At 45.2% G+C, this 20667-nt stretch overlaps 1 protein-coding gene across 1 annotated transcript in view; it reads left to right on the forward strand.

Moving 5' to 3' along the window:
- Positions 1-20667, forward strand: part of LOC144234388 (kalirin-like) — a 112945-nt gene that overhangs the window by 67172 nt on the left and 25106 nt on the right. The window contains exons 13-18 of the mRNA XM_077767721.1: positions 29-214; positions 644-815; positions 5144-5382; positions 7049-7305; positions 10875-10998; positions 12129-12188. Coding sequence (XP_077623847.1) covers positions 29-214; positions 644-815; positions 5144-5382; positions 7049-7305; positions 10875-10998; positions 12129-12188 — 1038 coding nt within the window. The remainder of the gene's footprint in view (positions 1-28; positions 215-643; positions 816-5143; positions 5383-7048; positions 7306-10874; positions 10999-12128; positions 12189-20667) is intronic.

A 20667-nucleotide genomic window follows, 5' to 3' on the forward strand; every position in this document is an offset into this window, starting at 1 on the left:
CCTTCACCCCAGCACCTCCTTCCATCAGGGCACCCTGACCGCCCAGGGGAAGCTACTACAGCAGGACACGTTCTATGTGATCGAGCTGGATGCGGGCATGCAGTCCCGGACCAAGGAGAGGCGTGTGTTCCTCTTTGAGCAAATCGTCATCTTCAGTGAACTGCTAAGGAAGGGATCCCTCACCCCAGGCTACATGTTCAAAAGGAGCATCAAGGTAAGGCTCCTGGTGGGGATGACAAAGGGCAAGGAAGAGTCAAACCCAGGGAGCTGTTTCCCTGAAACAGGGACCTGGTCAGTGCTGATTCACAACCTTGAGAGTCTTGTAGCCAAGTAAGCTGTGGGCGTGAAGTTTAGCTAATTCAAAAAAAAAAGAGACCGGCTGAGCACAGGTGCTCCAGATCCCGCAGGCCCTCCAGCACCGTGTCATTCACCAAAGACAGAAACCAAAGTATTCAGCTGTTAGATCCAGGACAAAACTGTGGAAATGTCTCCTGAAATAAAAACTTTGAGAAAGTGTCATATGTTGTTGATTTTTTTTAAATGTAATTTATTGTCAAGATGGCTAACATACAGTGTATACAGGGTGCTCTTGGTTTTTTTTAAACCCCTTAAATACCAAAAGAATCAACTTGGGTTCTTCCAGATGAATTACTTGGTCCTGGAGGAGAACGTGGACAACGACCCCTGCAAGTTTGCACTCATGAACAGGGAGACTTCGGAGAGGGTCATTCTGCAAGCCGCCAACGCAGACATCCAGCAGGCCTGGGTGCAGGACATCAATCAAGTCTTAGAAACACAGCGAGACTTCCTAAATGGTAGGTATTGGTGGGCCTGGATTCGAGGGGCCATCTTAGGGGACCCCATGCTTCCGAGCTTCCTTGGGCGGGGCTCATGGTGACTTCATGAGCCCAGATGACTTTTTATATGGATGACAAACTTGTAGTTTTCAGAAACACTTTTTTTTAGATTTTTTCTGAGCCTGAATACACCAGTGGAACAGATGGTACATGATAAAGAAACCCCATCTTTCCTAAAGAAGAACTATTCTCTAGAGTTTGTACATAGGGTATATGCCTTGTAGGCAGCACTGCCAGCTGGTATTAATTGTGACAAAAGGCTGAGTTGGGCACATCAACGATCAGTGACCTGTTTTCCCATTTGGTGGCTGACGGCTGGTACTTTCTCAGGTTCTCTGGCATTACCTAGTGAAAACTGGGAGTTTGACAGATCAGTGTGAGAGCCTAGATGAATCTTCTTACTGGCCAGCCTGAGCCCTTACAAATGAGAGGTGATCACTAAGTTTCAGTAATACTTTGAAACTTCTCAGAACAGATGATTACACACAGAATATAGCTCTCTACAGACCCTGCAGGAGCCCCCAGCCAGAGGTGGCATTGCTACCTTGTTTACATTTCTGTATTTTTTTCACTGCCCGGATTGTCTTCATGTTGAGCTTGGCATGTGAGAGGAAGTGTATGGTTTTAAACAAGCGCTCTCCTCTCAAGCTCATGAGCTCAGAAGTTTCTCTGAGCAGAAACAGAGCTTGAAGTTGAAGGCAGAATGTAACCAGTAATAAAGTTATTACCACAGAGACTCAGCAAGCACATATGGCTGTATGTATACACACACACATGTGCACACACACACATGTGCACACAGACTCAACAAGCACATATGGGTATATGTACACATACAGACACACACACACACACACACACACACACACACACGCATCCACTATCAGATGTGTCACCTCTTGCCAGTACTGGAATCTGGACTCTTTCAAATGGCTTAGTCACCACTTGCTGGTGGTGGACCTGAATGCTGTGGGGAAAGATGAAAGGTGACACGCCAGTTTGGGACTGTGAGCAGGTCACAAAATTTCTCTGGGCCTCTGTTGGCTCATTCTGTGAAAAGGAGGGACGATCTACTTTGCCTACACTGCCCGTGCTGTGTGCTCCTGCCAGCGGTACCGGAAGCAGAGGACGCAGCCAGCTCCCTACATCCGTCTCTCTCCACCATTGTATTTATTGTAAAACAAATAAAAAGAAATTATGCAGCAAGATAAACATGAAACTGTAAAGCAGTTTCACACTGTAAGTGTGAGAGTTATGTGTGGTCATGCCTCCTTCCCCCCCCTCCCCCCCGAAGAAGAGTTTGGTGAAAAAAACTAAGTGATTTCTAGGGTTCTTTCTCATTCTAAAAAGGCTAAAATTAAATACCAGCCCAGCCCTGAGGGATAGTTACCAAAGTTGTATATAGTTTATGGTTTCTGAATGTAGAATTTTGAATTAACACCTTTGTTGATAAAATAATTCTGTGCAGAATTAGCACGTATATAAAATATGTCGTTATATTGCATTCTGTTAGTTAAGCATTTCTGATTCTAAGCTGGAATGAGATTTTTAAGTTGGCCAATTCAGTACAAAAGACGAACAAAAAAGTTGAAACTAGAAATAATTGAAGTAACAATAATGGCTCACACATTTTGAGTCCTTTCTCTGTGTCCGACATAATGCTAAGCAAGTATTCACATGTATCATCACATTTAATCCTCATGTCAACACGGAAAGGTAAGTCCTATCACCCTGTATTTTTCAGGTGAGGAAAAGGAGTCAGGGAGGTTAGTAAACTTTTCTAAAGTCACAACAGTAGGTGATTGAAAAAGGACTTGAACCCAGAACTGTATAACTTAAAATTAGGCTTTCAGCCACAAACTACAGTACAGTTGCTAATGGTAGGGCACGTAATCTATGAGCTCCCTAGCATACAAAGCAAAGAAAGAAACAGGGTCAGGTATACGATGCTATATATCAGCCAGAAACAAAACCTCTCAGGAGGGATCAGCTTCCCTGATGCTAAGACCTGAGCTATGCACACTGAGACTAGCGGAAGAACAGAGACTCTCTGTGTCGTCCATTTAAAAAGCCATATTACATTCATAGCAGCACTCTCAGCAATAGCCAAAACATGGAAAGAGCCTGTGTCCATCAATGGATGAATGGATCAAGAAGATGTGGTTTATCTATACCATGGAATACTACATGGCAATGAGAAAGAATGAATCCTGGCCATGTGTAGCAATGTCGATGGGCCTCGAGGGTGTTATGCTGAGTGAAATAAGTCAGGCAGAGAAGGCCAGATACCATATGTTTGCATGTATAGGAGGATTAGGAGGATCTTAATGGAGAACTGTGGGGGAGAAGAAAGGGGAAAACAGTGGGTGAGAGGGAGAGAGGCAAGCCATGAGAGACTCTTGAATGCTGAGAACAAACTGAGGACTGATGGGTGTGGGGGCAAGGGGGGAGTTGGGCATGGAGGAGGGCACTTGTGAGGATGAGCACTAGGTGTTATATGGAAACCAACTTGACAATAAACTATTTTTATAAATAAAGAAATAAAAATAAAAAGCCATATTACTTTGAAACACTTCAGAACAGTTAGTACATTTAATCAGTTAATACCGCAATTCCATGTGATGGGTACTGATTCATAAAGTCAGTTTGATAAGGCCTGGTTCAAAACTCTCTGCTGTCTACTTAGAACTGCATTTCTTTGGGCATAATCAGTGATTCAGACTTTTACATGGTTCCAAGAGATCTTTCTCTTAATTATAGTGAATTATGGAGATGTTACTGAACTCGATTATCCGTACCTAAATATTTAATGCCTACAGAACACCGTCTAGGGAGAAAGGCTGAGCTCTAGCAAGAGCCTGTTTTATCCTTTGACACACTCAAGAGACAAGGATGTGATGATAGAGTAGGGTTATAGCCTTTTACTTACAGAGACATATGCAGACATCTCAGGGCCAGCCTTTCCCTCCTGAGACCTCAAAGAGAAAGAAGTGTGAACCCTATGTTGAGTCCTACTGAAGTACATACTTATCACTATAGAAATATCCCCATAATTGAAAGTTCTCTGGGCCCCAGCTGTTAACCTACTTAAATATTTGTTGCAGAAAATACTGATAAAAATGACAAAATTGGGCCAGGCCTGGAAGTCATTATTATAGAATTTGACCTGTATGACTTTTGCCTGGTTATACCTCTTTAGTACTCAGGCCTTAGAACTTTTCTTTTCTTTTTTTTTTTTTTTTTTTTACATTTATTTATTTTTGAGAGATAGAGTGAAACAGAACATGATCAGGGAGGGGCAGAGCTAGAAGGCGACACAGAATCTGAAGCAGGTTCCAGGCTCTGAGCAAGCATTCAGCACAGAGCCTGACACAGAGCTCAAACCCACAAACTGTGAGATCATAACCTGAGCCGAAGTCGACACTTAACTGACTGAGCCACCCAGGCACCCCAGAACTTTATCATCTTAAACTCGGTAAAACAAAGCTCATGTCTTTCCTCTGTCTCCTGAGTTCCACTGGTGACTATTCTGCCAGTCTCCAAACCAGAGTGACCATCCGTTCTTGCCTCCTTCTCCCATTGAGGCTGTGGGAGAGTCTAATCTCCCTCTGAACACCTGCCACCCCATGTCCATTCTACATTTTCATTGGCTCTGCTCCGCTTGGGTCTCTCACTGCCACCATCTCATGGCAGCCTCCCCAGGCCCTCCTCCCACCTGCTGCTCCAAGGTTAATGTTCCTCAAATATGGCTGTGGACAGAGAATTTAAAATGTTCAAATTCATTTAAGCCAATCACTTCTCATGATCTTCAGAATTAAACCCAGACTCATTAGCCGGACTTTGTAGATTTTGCAGTCATGGTGCCAACAATCTCCCTTACATCTCATCTCCTCTTCCACCCACGGGCTTCTGCTGCAGATGATCTGACTCTATCCTGTTGCCCAGACGCACTTCACACTTGCCTACCTCCTGCACAGTCTGAAGCTTAGTACCACCACCACCCTCATAGAGGTGTCCACACATACGCATGGACACACTACGAAGCTTCCTCCCCATCCTCTAGCACAGCACTTTGTACCTCATATATGACACCATTTCGTTTTTGCATTTCCATCATTAAGGTAGATGCCTTAGTTCTCACAGTAGCGTATAAGTTCCTTAGAAACAAGGGTAGTGTCTTCCTTGTGTATTACCATTATGCCTGGCATAAAGCCTGTGTGTACTAAGCTTCCACATCCTTGTGAGATTCCTAGACCTCAGAGTAACTGTCTGCTCTTACCCTGCAGCACTTCAGTCGCCCATTGAGTATCAGCGGAAAGAAAGGAGCACAGCCGTGATGAGGTCTCAGCCATCTAGGGTTCCCCAAGCCAGCCCCAGGCCCTATTCCTCTGTCGCCGGGGGCGCTGACAAGCCCCCAAAGGGCTCCAGCTATAACCCGCCTCTGCCACCCCTGAAGATATCTACCTCCAATGGCAGTCCAGGGTTTGACTATCACCAGCCTGGGGACAAGTTTGAGGCCAGCAAGGTAAGTGACAGCTCCTTATCCCCCACCTCACCACTCTGAGGGCACAACTTCTGTGCTCACTTTAGAAAAAAGAAGTAGCTTCTTTTTATGCTGCTCATTTACCAGAACAACCCACTAAATACAGCCTAGTCTCACTTATTTCTCTTTCTTCCCCTGCAAATTGAGTGGGTTAGACCAGCTCCCCGTGCTCAGACATTCTGTGTTAAAGAGCTATTGTCATCTGCAGAAACTCGGCAAACATAAGGTAATATTGTAGTGGCAGTGATGACTTATACCAAACAGAGTAGTCGTGCTTCAGATCACCTGAAAGTCACAACTCTAGGGTTTGATGTCTTAAAGAGATCAGCCTTTCTGATGATGAGCTGCTGAAGTGAGCTCACAGTCCTTCACCCTCCCCTGGCAGGCACAGCAAGGGGAAATGGCTCATCTGTGGGTGAATGGGAAAAGCAGGCTTGGATCAGACATTTATCACAGATAATCCACAATTCAAACATCACCGTGAGGACAGCATAGAATTAACTGTAGACTCATCTACACAACTGGTGTAGGACCCTACAAAGTGGCAGGCATGGGAATAAATGGGAAAAGTGCTAGATTAGGAGTTCAGGCAACCTGTGTTCCATCCCAAATTCTGTAACTCACTTGCCCTAGAACCTTAAGCAGTTCATTAATCTCATTAGGCCTCAGTTGCCTCTAGAACTCAATGGGTCTGTGAACGTCTACATTTTTTTTACTTACATGTTCTGACTTTATAGTTTTATTTGTTTTATACAAATTATTGGATGATATTGATTTTTTAATTAACCATTAATAAAAAATCTTTTTAAAAAATCAACTATTAATATTCAAGTTCAATTCTGTATTAGAATAACTGCACTGACCTATTTCATCACATTACTTGGAAATGATTTTCTATCTTAAAAACCCCTTGTGAATTAGTTGAGGTCATCTTGGCCTTTTGTCAAATTTATTGAAGAATTTCTGGCTCTCATCGTGCTCTGTGAGGTAGCCAGGCCTCCCTGGGAGGTAGAGGCTAGAAGTAGATTTCCTGGTATACTCAGGTGAAAAAGCCACAGAGGTGTGACCTCCCGTTTTAATGAACACAGGCAGGACCAGAGGAGTTTTGTTCCCACTAGAGTTGGGTCAGGGTAGGCCATGGGCTTGCCATTAAATTGGGCAAATGTCTCGTTGTTACTTCTGTCTCAAAGATCAGAATGTAGCATGGAACTGATGCTTTTTCAAAAAGAAGAAAAAATGTTTCAGAGGGTCTGTCTTCTTTCCACTAGGGGGAGTGTGCCCCTGACCTGACCTTTGCCCTGACCTCACTCGGCCCAGGTGCTTATGTGTCCTTGTGCCACCCTTTTCCTTACACTAGAGGATGCATGCTAGCGAGGGGCTTCCAGGTGGAAGGTGTGTTTATGCTTTTCCCTAGGCTGGAACTTCTCTACCCATGTACCCCTGATTATAATATTGTATGCAACATTGCTGTAAAAAATAGATTTTCAGAGCACGTTTATAGATAGAATTTTACCGCTCAAGATAATCTTCTGCCTGCTATTTGCCCTGCTGGTGGGAAGTTTGGCCTTTAAGCACGCAAAGGGATACAGAGCCGTCCCGTGTGAACCGGCCTTCCTGTATCCGTGTCCCTCTTGCCCTTGTCTCCTAGCAGGGCGACCTGGGGAGCTGCAATGGGACCTCCTCCATGGCCGTGATCAAAGATTACTATGCACTGAAGGAGAACGAAATCTGTGTGAGCCAAGGTGAGGTGGTCCAGGTCCTCGCCGTCAACCAGCAGAACATGTGCCTGGTGTACCAGCCTGCCAGCGACCGTTCGCCCGCGGCCGAGGGCTGGGTCCCGGGCAGCGTCCTGGCACCCCTCACCAAAGCCACCGCGGCAGCAGAAAGTAGTGACGGAAGCATCAAGTAAGTGCCTCGTTGGCTTCCCCGGGAGAGGAGTGTGTGGATTAGAAAATCAAAACCAAACAAAGAACACAAAAACGCAAACACATGCTAGGGAATGACCGCTGCTTATTCTCGACAGTGCCACCGGAACCAATGTTTGAGGGCTGGGACCGCACGCGGCTCGGGGTGTACAGGCCCGAGTGTTCCGGGCTTCCTTGTGCTTGTTGACGGTAGAGGCTGTGGGGTTTTTTCCTTTTGGTTTATAATTTTCTGTTCGTTTTTTTTCCCCTTCCCCTCCCCCATTAAGAAAAAAACCCTACTGAAACCCTAGATGACAAAAGGCATGCCTTCCGTTGCTCCATTTGACCCACCACAGGATTCACTGGACTGGACTTTATTTATACTGTATTAAGTTACTGATATATATATATATTTTTTTGATTGACACCAAAAAATTACCTTAGCACCAATGCCAGACCCGTGCAGGTCAGAGGCCCGCTGCTTCCTCCAGGAGAGAGGGAACTTTTTGGTTGTCTATGGCAATTCCTCTGTACAGATTGTAACTTTTTTTTTTTTAATTTCTCCCCTCCCCTGTCACTTTAATATATGTTCATGGTAATTTGTAAGATATTTCTTTTCCTTATTTTGGTTGCGAAGACCCTTCCGAACACATTCCTGTATAAAGTATTTTGCACTATTTAAAGAACCCCACATGGATGAAGTCAGGTTGTGCAATATAAATGGAGAGCCACAATGTTCATCATTGTACCTGTAATGTAACTAATAATTTTAAATGTACTATTTTAAATATGTAAAATAAATTTTCACCATGAGCATGTTTTAATGAGGTTAAAGACTAGTTGACCCTTTTTCCCCTATTTCACTATTCTGGGAGTTTTAAATGTGCAAACAATTCTTTTTTTTTTTCTTTTCTTGTCTGTATTTTAGGAATTGGTTGAATGCGTTGGCAGTTTTCCCCTACACAAAAAGTGCTTTTGTCGCCCAAGCTCCAATATTAGGCTCCCCTTGTAAACAGCCCCTAAGGGTTTCCTCTAACCTCTGAGATGTGGACTGATTCAGATTGGATGCCATCAAGTTGGGCGCCCTTGAGGTGCTGACATGAAGTGATGACTCAAGCACAAGGCAGGGTTTGGCTTGCATCCCCCACCGCTCTCCAGGCTCGGTGGTCATCCACGGCCAAGGTGGGAGGAGCTCCCCATGACATAGCTGAGCAGGGGCACCCACAGAATACAGGATTTCTTTGGCGCTTTCTGTGGCTTGGGGGATAGAGGCTACCAACCTCACCCTGGCCTTTCTAGGTAACCATGGGCCCAGGCGGAAATCAGTGGGGGTCTCTGAGGCACCATAGACCCAATCCATTTTACTCTCAAGACATTTGGTTTTGGTACATCTTAAGAAGCCTTGGAAATAAAGGCCCTCAAAGCATTGACCTTCTTATTAGTCACGAGGCTTATAGAGCTAACTTGTCACGGTTTGTAATCTAATTCTCTAGGCACTCAGCACTTCCTCGTCACTTTTGCGTCTTTTGGTCACTTTTTGCTGCCTTCCATGGGAGGGATGTGAGCCTGGGTAAAGAGAACAGATCCAAATACAAATGGGTCATCCTGGCTCCTTGTCAGCCCCTGTTCAAGAGGGGTGGGGATGGAACAGAGCATCTGACTTAAAGTGGCTGTCAGTATTTATCAGTGAAGGACACTCACCGCACCCTCCCCAGGGCCTGCTGTGACCACAAGAGGCAGAGTTGGTTGTGATGCCCACAGCATAAATGTCCCTGAAACCCTGTTTCCACATCAGTTCCTGGGCTTGTGGCCAAGAGACGGAAGCTCCCCAAACCATGATGACGACTTCTTCTGGAAAGAAGAATATGAAATTGACCCTGTCCTGCCACTGATAATACTCTGAGTCTTCCTTCTGAACATGATTTGTTACATTTCTAGTTTCTCACCAAGCACACTGAATGACCCAGAGGGTTGTAATAAACACCGGAACACACCCCCACACTCACGCACATACATACTCACTGTGCTGTTAGCCCTGGGAATCTTTTCGGCATGGGCCTCCCTGACTCAAGAGGTCCTCATACTGGGTCAGGGATGTGGATTTGGGGGACAAAGATACAAAGTGAATGTCAGAAGTTAACAGTGATATTATCTAAGGTTAGTTTCCACAACTAGTTCTTGCTCAGTTACAACAACTGAAGCGAGTTGCTGGTGTGCTAGAGAGCCGGCCTATTCAGGATATAGGGCTGGCCAAGAGATTCTTGCTTTCTGGTGGAGCCCACTTAACCCCCAAATTGAGGACATGACTATTCTTGCCCTTTCCTATTCAGAAGGGTGATCACTGAGTATGTGTGCTTGTGATAAATATTTTGGGAACACCTTCAGGACATCCAAAAATTCCTGACATGAGTTTATGGAAGAGATATTATACATTTTGAAACATTCTCCTTCCTCCTAAATCTCATATGTCCCTCTCTCTTCTCTCTCCCTCTCTCTCTCTTTCTCTCCTCTCTCCCTTAATGAAGACTCTTTTCATCAAGCTCTATCTGCAAAGGCCTAAGTTTGACAAGGACACACTGAAGGAAAGCCAACCTCACTTATTCCAGGCAATGATAGAACTTCATCCAAATTCTGTGACCACCATGATACCTGTCCAGGGTCACTCAGGTTGTCTGTGACTTGGCTTTTGTGTCTTTGTCTTTTGAGTCCTGACATATGTACAACTCAAGGGCTCTGCTCTGAGCTTCTCTTTACAGGTCTGTGCAGTAGCTTCCAGCCCCCTTGTGGGAAGGAAGAAGTTAAGGGTAGTGTGAAAAGGGATTGCTGCCCTCACCTCATTGAGAGCACACATTGGGCCTTCTCCCAGCAGGAAAACTCTAGGAGCTCCTAGCGATCAACAAAGCTTTTTATTCACAAACACTGAGTGATGTGAAGTACATAGACCAAGAAGCGATTCATCCAAAAATATCCAGATAAATAAGTGGTGTTCAACCATGTATTAAGTAAAATGCCCCAGAAAAAAATCTTATCTGTACTGCAGCGTTTGGAAGTAGCCATTGCCCAAATACAAATAATGAGATGAAAACCTCAAAATCATCATTTTGCACCTTTATATCTGGTCCTGGGAAAGTTTCAGTAGCTTATACACTATAAAACACACTTCTCTTCTCTTTTCTGTTTTATTCTGCCCCACCCCCACTCCATTCTTCCACCACCCACCATACTGCTCAGGAAGGGAATTCCTCAGTCCTCGAAGGGTTCATCAGTATGATGTAAAAACTTTCCTTGGTAGAGTTTAATAACCCAGTACTCATATCTTCCTCAAATGTTGCCGCCAACCTTGCACATCTATCAGGAGGGGTCAAAGCTCATCTTCACTCACTTCTTATTGGAGGTGAGGTCAGCTAGCTACCAGCCACCACAGGAGCTGGCACGCAGGTTTGGGGCCTCTGAAGCTGGGGCTTGACTGGAGCACCTCACCTACTGACTCACCCAAGGGTGGCGAGCCCACCCACCGCCTCACTGTGCCTTGACCTGCCATTTTGATTGGTGCATTTTTTGGTACAACAGGAAGTCATGTTCATGGCATACCCTACGAATGAGAAAGCGGGCGGAAGTGGAGAACACGGGTAAAAATGAAGCCACAGGGCCTCGTAAACCCAAGGATATTCTGGGCAACAAAGTCTCTGTTAAAGTGAGTAAGGTATTCCAGAGCTGTGTCCCACCTCTCATCTACTCCCACCCTGCAGCATTCTCACGAGGCAATTTGGGTGGACGGGGATTTTTTTTTCCCAGTATGGGGACAAGAGGGGAAGTAGTTTAGCAGGATTTTGCATGCAAGATCAATTTATTTTTTATTTTTTATTTCTCCTGGCAACTTCGATTCAAATACGTAAGTATCTTTTATTTTCTTTTTTACCTTTCTCTTTACACTGTGCACATGTTTTATAACAAAATTATCTGCAGCATTATTTTTGTGAAAATGCAAGGTGCTTGATTCATATGAAAGTTCTCAAAGCTACCCGTTCAGTATCCTAGGTTTGAAAATACACACAGGGTAAGGAGATTAGGAGTGCTTGCCAAACCTCCAGCCGTGTGAAGTCTGAAGTTTGGAATTTAAGGGCCACTGTGGCCTTGGTAAAGTTTCATTTCTTTTCCCCAGAATTCAGACGATGACATTTTCAGGCCTACATGTGGGCAGGAAAGGGAGGCACATTGGCGAAGCCCAAGTTCCTGTTGTGTAATAATCCACTTTTACTATGAACCTACTGATTCTAAGCTTCGGCAGACCCTTGTTGTCCCCCATCTTGAAATGATGGGATCTGTTTTCCTTACATTGGGCCCTCTGGAAAGATCTGACTCTGGACCGTGAGAGTTAGACTGCTCATGTTTAATATTGTTATAGCATGTAATTATCTACCTGGCACCTTTCCCCCTTTCTGAGCAAAATGAGAACAACTGAAACCCATTCTAATGTCCTTCTTGGGGAAAAGAAATTGTGTTCCTCCTTCACTCTCATCTGGGAAGTCCAGCCTCACAGAAGACAAGAGTTTACAGTATCCAGCACTCATGCTTCATGTGGTTGCTTCCACTGCTGTTCCCTGTGAGATGCGCAGCCGCACACGATCCCAGCCTCCTCCCCCTGGAAAGAGCATGCTGCCGCCCTTGGTGATCAGCACCCCCTCCTTAGAAGCACCTGGTTTTTTTCTCTGCCCAACTTCCCATTGCTCATGCCTTTCTGAAGTTCTCCTCACTTCCCAGCAAAAGCTGCCTACGGTTCTAACTGTTTTCTCTTTCTTCCCCCTCCTCATGCTGCCCTTCAAGGAGACGAACAGTTCCGAGGAGTCAGAGTGTGATGATCTTGACCCTAATACTAGCATGGAGGTAGAAGCAGCTATTGTTGTCCTATTTCCTATAATGATTGTCTTTTTAAATGTGTTCTACAACAGTGACCTTGCTGAAGTGACCAGCCAGTCAAGGATAAATTGTGATCTTGGGGCATATCTGGGTGTCCCATCCCAACTTAAAAACAAAAAAGAAAATTAATTCAGCTCAATCCTGATAGAAAACTTGACCTAGATTATTTTTTTTTTAAACATACACAAACTAATACTTCTGGTTCTCTTGAATGCTTGCTTAATATTTCCTTCTTTGGCGGGTATGGGTTTGTGTAGAAGATATCCAACTTCATTACTGGAAACTTAGGGCACATTTTCCCCCCGTGGAAAATGGCATTATAAAGAGTGGCTGATTCCCAGTTGAAAGACAAGAACCATTTTAGTTATAATTTCTCCCTTATTTGTTTCTCCTTCCTTCCTTTTTCCCTTTTTTTCTTTCCCTTTTACTAGAACCTATTCTAGTTTTTACTAGAATCTATTCCTCCCTTGAGGCCCCAGCAAAATCACGGACTAGGTATGGCCTGGTGAATGACCTGGCCCCTAGTCACTGTGTATTGCTGGCAGAGAGCAAGTGAGTGATTGCAGCCTCTGCCTGGTCCCAGGGCTCCTGGGGTGGTGGCTGTTCCACCAGGAAGTAAAAGTAGCCCTGGGAATGGCCTCCCTTCTGTAGCCTTAGCAGAGGTCTCTCTAGAGATGGAGAAACTGAGACGTTGTCAGGGGCCTCTCTTACCCTGGAGGGTTCCAGGGGTATGGGAGTGAAATTAACATCTCCACCAACAAGAGCATCGAATCAAATCAACTTCCAACCCCTCCTTGGCTAGAAACTGTCTAGGGTTAGAGAAACAGGACTCCTACATGGCTTGCCACTGAGTGACAACACTCATGAATTTACAAACCCTGGACAATTAGAGCAAACATGGAGCTGGCTTCCCCCGCCATTTTGTCTCTCAGGGGAAATTGACATGTTTTTCTCCGAATCTGTATTCCCATCACCAGGAATAGATAAAAGTGTAGAGGCTTCCTCTAAGTACAAAATAGAGAATATTTATTTTTATTTTCCTTTGTATAGACCTAAGCTTTTCACTTAACTTAGGATGGACTTTTATTATTCTTATTCTAATTTGACCTAATCCCAAAGAAATCCACCACCATATTAAGACAACCACCACAAAACCCAAGAAAGGCTATTCTGCCCAAGAAGGGGTAAGTGAGCTGTGGAAGATGCCAATTATGTTGAATGAGGCCAGAGACAAGAGGTCAAAATCAGGAGTTCTGCCAGGATACAATGGTCGCCTGTGGCTGTGGGTATTGCCACAGGCCTAATTCGGCATGTGTAGGTCAAGGCAGTGTTCCACCGTGGGAGGAAGTGGGTATGGCATTCATAGCCTAAATGTATCTTAGAGAATGAGGAACCCAGGGGACATTTCTGGCTCTGCTTCCCTTGAATTTCAGCCACTCCCATGGAGCCCACACCTATCACCTTGTAGCACCCTGGTGACACTGTATCTCCAGTCTAAGTGTTGCTGGCCTGTATCAGAGATGTCATCTGCAAGTAGAGGAAGTCCAGGCAGAGGGAGGGGGAAAGCCAGGTATTTGCAATCTAGAAGGCAATTTGGGACCTTTCCCAGCTTAGGTGAACTAGGGAGAGAAGAGTGGCTTTCCCACTCTTCAGTGCAAGAAGTGGGCACAGAGCGATGTGGGACCAGGTGAGCAATGCAAATGGAGAAAGTTACCTGATGTAATCAGATGCTCTATTCTACATGTAGATAAGCACAACCATGTAAATGCACGTACACACGTGTTAGCCCTGCTTTGTGAGTTGAACACATGTCTAAGGTCCAAGGCTTGCAGCCCTTTGCATAGACTAAAGAAGATGGGTCCCAGGGAGGTGCTTTGGGATGTATAAGCAAAGGCGGTAGGATGTTGGTGCTGAAGAGAGGAAAGCCATGAATTGTGTTGATGCGTGTCTGAAAAGTTCTCAAATACAATGCTTGAGGCAGACATTTCAATTAACTGGCACTGTTGAGGGAGCATGCCTTAGAAACTAACCAAATATTCTGGTTAATCCAGGTTTTCTGTAGTAGGTGTGCATGCTGTCCTCGCATATTCCTTCTGTATAGATCCTTTTAAGCATCGGTGAGCTCGTGTGCTGTATTGCCATGTTAAAGTTAACTGAGCACATAAGCAGGTACTAAGGGGAAACGGGCATCTTGGCATTGCTAGCTTAGAATTTTCAGACACAAATAACAAATATGATATGGCAAGCCAACCTGTTCAGCATGAGTTGAGAATTTTCCCACAGGATAGGTAAGTAGAACTTTTCTGCAGTGTTCATTGCAGGGGGGTGGAAATGGCCAGGGCTACATATGAAAGAGAGCTATTCTTTAAAGACTCAGCTTGAGAAACAGGTGGCCTCCTGAAGGCTGCTGGCTGGTCAGTTAATAATTGGGGGCATCATTACCAGGCCCATCCTGGCCCCCAACCTCACCCTTATCTCCTGAACCTGATTACTGTAATATGTGCTGTCTGATTGAGAGTGTGTCCCTGTGCCCTGGGGAGCTGAGCTACAACTCCTGTGGCTTATGCTCTGAGCCCCCGAGCCTGGGACCCAGCAACATACCGGCCTATGCACCCTGTGCACTGCTCCATGCTAGGTGTCTGAATGCTGAGTCCTGCCCTCTTCCCTGCCTACCCCTTCACCTGATGCAGCATGTTGATTGCAATCCTGGCTGTATTTAGGCTCTCTCCCCCTGCTTCCACACGTATATCACTACCAAATTCTTTCCTTTTCTATTTTTTCTCAGTTGGTGGATTGAAGGAACAGTTTCTTTGGGTCTTTGCTTCCAGATCAGCTGCTTGCTACCCTCAGGACTAGTGTATGTCCCACCATATTGTTTTATGGAGGTTTATAGGCACATCCTTGAATGCTAATTAAGAGGAAAATGAAGCACCTTGAATCCTAAGAATCTGGCTTACAAAACTTTCCAAGAACATCCAGTTATGTAAAAGGAGGCAATTCTGCTCTAATGTATCCATCCTTTTTCTTCCTTTATAGAGAAACACTTGTGAATATTCTCAGGTACAGCCCCCACTTCCCACCCCCAGCACACAAGCCACACCATCATTTGCTGCAAGATTGGCTCCCAGTGTACATGATCCTCTCGTGGTCCGGCACTCCCCTCTCTCCTGATCTGCGACCACACCTCAGAGAGAACTATTCTAGAAACACAAAGATCTGCCCATAGCTCACCTTACTTTATCTTGTATTGATTACACTTTGGGGGCTAGAGGAGAAGAGGAGATTATATATGAGAGAAATGTTTCTATGTGGAAGAAGAATCCAATCAGGCTGAAAACCAGACACTAGGCTCTTTGGGGAACAAGTTAATATTAATTCATTTTTTCCAGTACAGCTTAGACTGCTGACTGCCTCTTATTGATGAGAATTGCAGATGCGATGGTGGGCTGAGCACCATATCCCCCCTGCCAGCTTCCCAGCCCTGCCCCTCCCCCACCGTCTGCACTGATGCCCAGGCTGGAGCCAAGGCTCAAGGGTTGAGGATCTGCATCCGCCCTCTGAGCCAATGCCCACCTCTGAGAAGGCTGGATCCTTTCCAAGCTGTACCGATTTCTCTTAAGACTCGATAGGCAGGTCCCCATACCCATGCCACCTCGCAAAGTCATCTGAGGACCATAGGGAGACTTGGGGTTTTGCACCTGCACTCCAGTCCCAGAACTGCTACTTGCCTACATCATGTGCTGGAGTAGAAAGGCCTGAACCAGCCTCCCAGACTTGGGCCTTCATCTTCAGGGATAAAGTTTCTCTGTCCAGCTTTTATGTCAAGCCCAATTAAATAAATCCATCTTAATTAAAAAAAAAAAAAAAAGCCCAATGCCACTTTTAGCAGAGAACATCAATCTGTCAAATTAAGAGGCTGTCACAGTTCCAAAAATGCTCCATCTCTGCCACAGCCATTTAACAAGGAGCCAACCTCATCCTCGTCGGTGACACAGTCTAAATGTAGACATTACCCTCAGTCATTATACCAGCTGTGACACAGTCAGCTCAGGGGTTACTTTCTGCATAAGAACAGGGTTGGGGTCTTGTGGGAGAGGGTTCTGAGAGATGAGGGGGAGAGAGTACTTGGAAAGGTGAAGATACTTTGGAAGGAAATTTCCAGTCAGGATAAGAATCCGAGACTTGGAGAGTTGACAGAAACTTAGAAACTTTCAGTGAACCCTATCTCCTTCATTTATTTATTTTTTTTTATTGTGGTAAAACATACATAACATAAAATTTACCATTTTAACCATTTTTAAGTGGCATTAAATACCTTCACAATGTTGTTCAACTGTCACTGCTATTCATTTCCTGAACTTTCTCTTCATGCCAAATTGAAACAGTACCCACTGAACAATAATAACTCCCTGATCCTTTTCCACCCACTCCACTCCACCCCAGCCCCTTCAAGAGATTTGTAGAAGAGGAAACTGAGGCAGGAAAGCTGTAACTTTCAGTTTGAAAATGAGAAGGTGCCCTAAGGGCAGAGTCTGGCTTTTCCTGGCCATTGTTCCCCCATCTACACCATCCTGCTCCCTTCTTGGAATCCCCCATCTCTAGGTTGTTTTTAATCTAAAACACAGATCCTGGCAGATGAGAAGACCTACCTTCCAGTGCCAATTTTTCTGTGTGGATTTCAACTTACTCAACTTTCCATCTCAACAAAGAGGAATATCATTTCTGCCCATCCCAGCTTTCCAGGGCAAAAGTATGACTTAAATAAAAATCACAGAAAGGTGGAGTGCCTTGGCTGGCTCAGTCACTAGAATATCTGACTCTTGATCTTGGGGTCGTGACTTAAAACCCCACGTTGGGTGTAGATATCACTTTAAAAAAAAAAAAAATCACACCAAGGCAGCACCACACAGAAAGAACACTCGAACAGGAGTCGGGAAAACCCGGACTGCTGTCTGCATACTGTCAAACGTGAGGCCTCAGGCTACTCAGCCTTTCTGAGCCTCGGATTTCTGTGAGAGGCCGCACAGCTCCGAGGGGCCAGGTGTTACGTCTGTGGTGTGGAATGAGCACCATGCAGATCCAAGGTGTGATGTCAACGGACTCTGAGACCCTTCACTCTCCTGAACTTCTAACTGAAAACACTGAGACCTTTCAACAGAAGTTGGAGATGCTGTGCCTTGACCCTGGAATTTGCTTTGAAGTGGGTATGCCAAGTATGGCCTGGGTGCATGTCCTCCTGAGACCGGACTGGAACGTCTGCCACCAACCCTGGGGTGGGTCTGGGTGGCCAGCGCTGGTCCTTCTGACCTTGCCCCTCCCCACAGTTCCCCAGCCCCCGCTTCCACGTCCTGAAAGAGCTAGCCTGCTGCTCCCACCTCAGCTGCTTGGGCTCCTTGCCCCAGACACAGACTTTCAAAATAACCTGGCCACACAGATTGAAGGAAACTTTTACACCCCCAGTCAAGTGACCGGCCTCCTGGCATCGCCAGTGTGTTTCCACCGATGCCCATTAATGCATTATATGAAAAGAATGTTTTTATGAAAAGAACTCTTTGGAGAAAAGAGAGCGAAGCATCACATTCCTCTCTCTTTATTTTTACAAAATGTTTTCTTTGTAATGTATCTGATAGGTTTGGCCTGAAGACTCACTGGTGTTGCCTAGCTTTGTTCTGACTCTACGTGCAGACTGATTTATATTCTACCACTGAGGGACGGGCACTTCACTTGCCAGCTCTGGCATTTTCTCTCTCCTGGGAGAATTACAAGAAAAATCTTCCACTGCATATTCATTTCTGTTATGTTTTCCTTCCAATGATCCTGTGAAGATGGGGTTTTCTCACCCTCCTGGAGGAAACAGTGTCAGAGAGGTCATGGTCACACAACCAACAAAAAGAGCAGGTCTGGGGTGCCTTTCTGGCTCAGTCAGAAGAGCATGTGACTCTTGATCTCAGGGCCATGAGTTCGAGCCCCACATTGATTGGGTGTAGAGAATACTTGAGAGAGAGAGACCAGGTCTTGAGTTTAGTGAGGTAAGAGACCAGAATTGGCATGTGGTATGGAGGAAGCCTGATCACTAAGGCTCAGATACTTTCTTAAGAAGGTTCAGGCCCTCCCTTGTTGCACATCTGCTTGTTGGAGGAGAATTTCTTCCTCAACAACTTTTTTAATCCCTTGACAGTGGTGATGATGACTTGGTCTCACCCACACCCTACTCCAGTGACTCAGGAGTCCAGCCACAGAAGCCAAGAAAGGAGATCCTGTCACATGGGTTGGAAATGTCTGAATTGGTTTCTCAGGCCAACACAGTCACTCAGCAACCCCCAGTCATGCACGTCCTGTGGTAATGTCACCCTCATCTGGGGCCTTACCCACCTCATTTACATTGTACATTAATGAGATTAATTGTGATCCAGGAGATCACAGGAGAAGTGATCCGGTGATCCAGGAGAAGGTGCTCTAAGAGCCAGCTATTAAAGAAGGCCTCCACCTCCCTCCCCAACCCAGCACTGTCAAGGTTCACCTACAGGCTCACTCAACATGATATGCTAGTCAATTCCATTTATCAAAAGTTAATAACACAAAGCATTGCAGTGAGTACTATGGAGGGCCAATAAAATACATAAGATCAGGCCCCATACTTAAGAAGCATGCAGTCACGTAGAGAGAGGCGGTTTTGATTAATGTTCATGTACACAGCAAACTTTACGTGCTCTATTAAGAGGCATGAGGCCATGATTCATTCAGTGGGTATTTACACACCCACTCAGGCACTAGGCTAATAATAATAGCAGCTACTGTTTATCTTTCTTCCCTGTGTACCTGGCTCTGCTGAGTCCTTTCCTCCCAACAGTGTCAATACATAGGTACGATTATCATGGTTTCTGTTTTACAGATGAGAAACTGGAGCACAGAGAGGTTAAATATCTTCCCCAAGATTGTGTATTCACAGCCTGTATCCCAGGAAGCCTGTGAGCACAATCATTGGCTTCACATTATGGTAGTACATGGGCTGGGTGGATTTCTAGAATGTAAACAATCTTGGAGAAGGGTAAAGTGGGAGGAGAGAGCATGAGTAAAGGGCCTGCGGTATGAAAGTGCCTGGCACATTTTGAGAAAAATATATGGTCTGTAGCTGGGGTTCAGATACGTGAGAAGAGCTGTAGGAGATAAAGCCTAATAGATGAGTTGGGACCAAACTATGATAGGGCCTCGAGGAACTTGCTAAGAAGCCTGGACTTGACCCACTGGACAACAAGAACAAAATTAGGTTTTTAAGCGGAGTCTGTGTGTTTCATTCTGCACTTCAGGAAGATAGCTGGCGCCTGAGTAAACAACAGGTGCAGACCTACTGGAGGGCTGTTGCAATAGACCCAATGGTAGGTGAAAAAGAGGAAAGATAAAAAAGTAAAAAGCAAGAGAAGTTTTGGGGATAGGAATATAAGGATGGTCAAATCATTAAGGGATGAGACCTCAGAACATTCATCCATAAAGTCTTTACCCAAGGTTAAGATCTTGACTTCCAGGTTGGACATGTGTCATATGAAAAGGAAGTCCTAAGAGCCCCCTTCGCCCCCAGTCCCCTCTGAGCAGACCTGCAGTCTGCTGAGAGCACAGGAGACCTATGCATGCACAGTAATAAACCACCCTCTGCCTTAACTATTCTGTGGGACGGGTGGGCCATTTTTGTTCCTTCAGCATCCTAGATATATAGTTTTGAACTGTGCTTTGTGACTGGTGATAAGAATTGAGAAAAAATGGGGTGGGTGTGTTTTCCTTCTGGGATCAGTTGACACCTGGTTATCTAGACAAGGATTTTGCCCTCACTCTCAGGACACCGACTGGCAAGAAAAATAGGCTCAAGCTCTCTTCAAAACTCAGCTTCTTATTCAGTGCTGGTTGATTTTACCTATAACTCTTTCCCATTACCTTGCTGCCCTCCCATCTCAAAGAAAACCAAGAAAACACTGGAATTCTCTCTGGAAGGAAGAAACTGGGGTGCTCGTGGACCACATTGCGGTAGTTCTTTTCTCCCTGAGGAGGAAGCGCTACCATCTGCCGCCCTCTGCTGGTCAAATAAAACTAGATTCCCAAGCAGCTCTTTCCCACGCTGTCTATACCAGCCTTGCCCTCTTGGGTTTGGGTCTCCCAGAGAGAAAACATGTGCAGTGTATACAATAGTGTCATCTTCCTCCGCTATCACATCCATCTCGATTCTCATTCTCTCCTGTTTCCCATCTACCACTCTCCGTGGACTCTCAAATTGTTTCCAAGGAAAGAAAACATGAGGTTTCAAGAAATATGTGTAGCTTATGATGAACCCTTCTGGCCCCAGGGACTGATACTTCCTCAGGTCTCTAACACCTTAGACAAGGTGGTCAGGAGGCCTAAATTCTAGTCTACTAATTGGGTGAGTTAATTTGCTTCAGCAAATATTTGATCTTCCACT

The sequence above is a fragment of the Crocuta crocuta genome, unplaced genomic scaffold (assembly GCF_008692635.1).
Source record: "Crocuta crocuta isolate KB4526 unplaced genomic scaffold, BGI_CrCroc_1.0 scaffold45, whole genome shotgun sequence".
Lineage (NCBI taxonomy): Eukaryota > Metazoa > Chordata > Mammalia > Carnivora > Hyaenidae > Crocuta > Crocuta crocuta.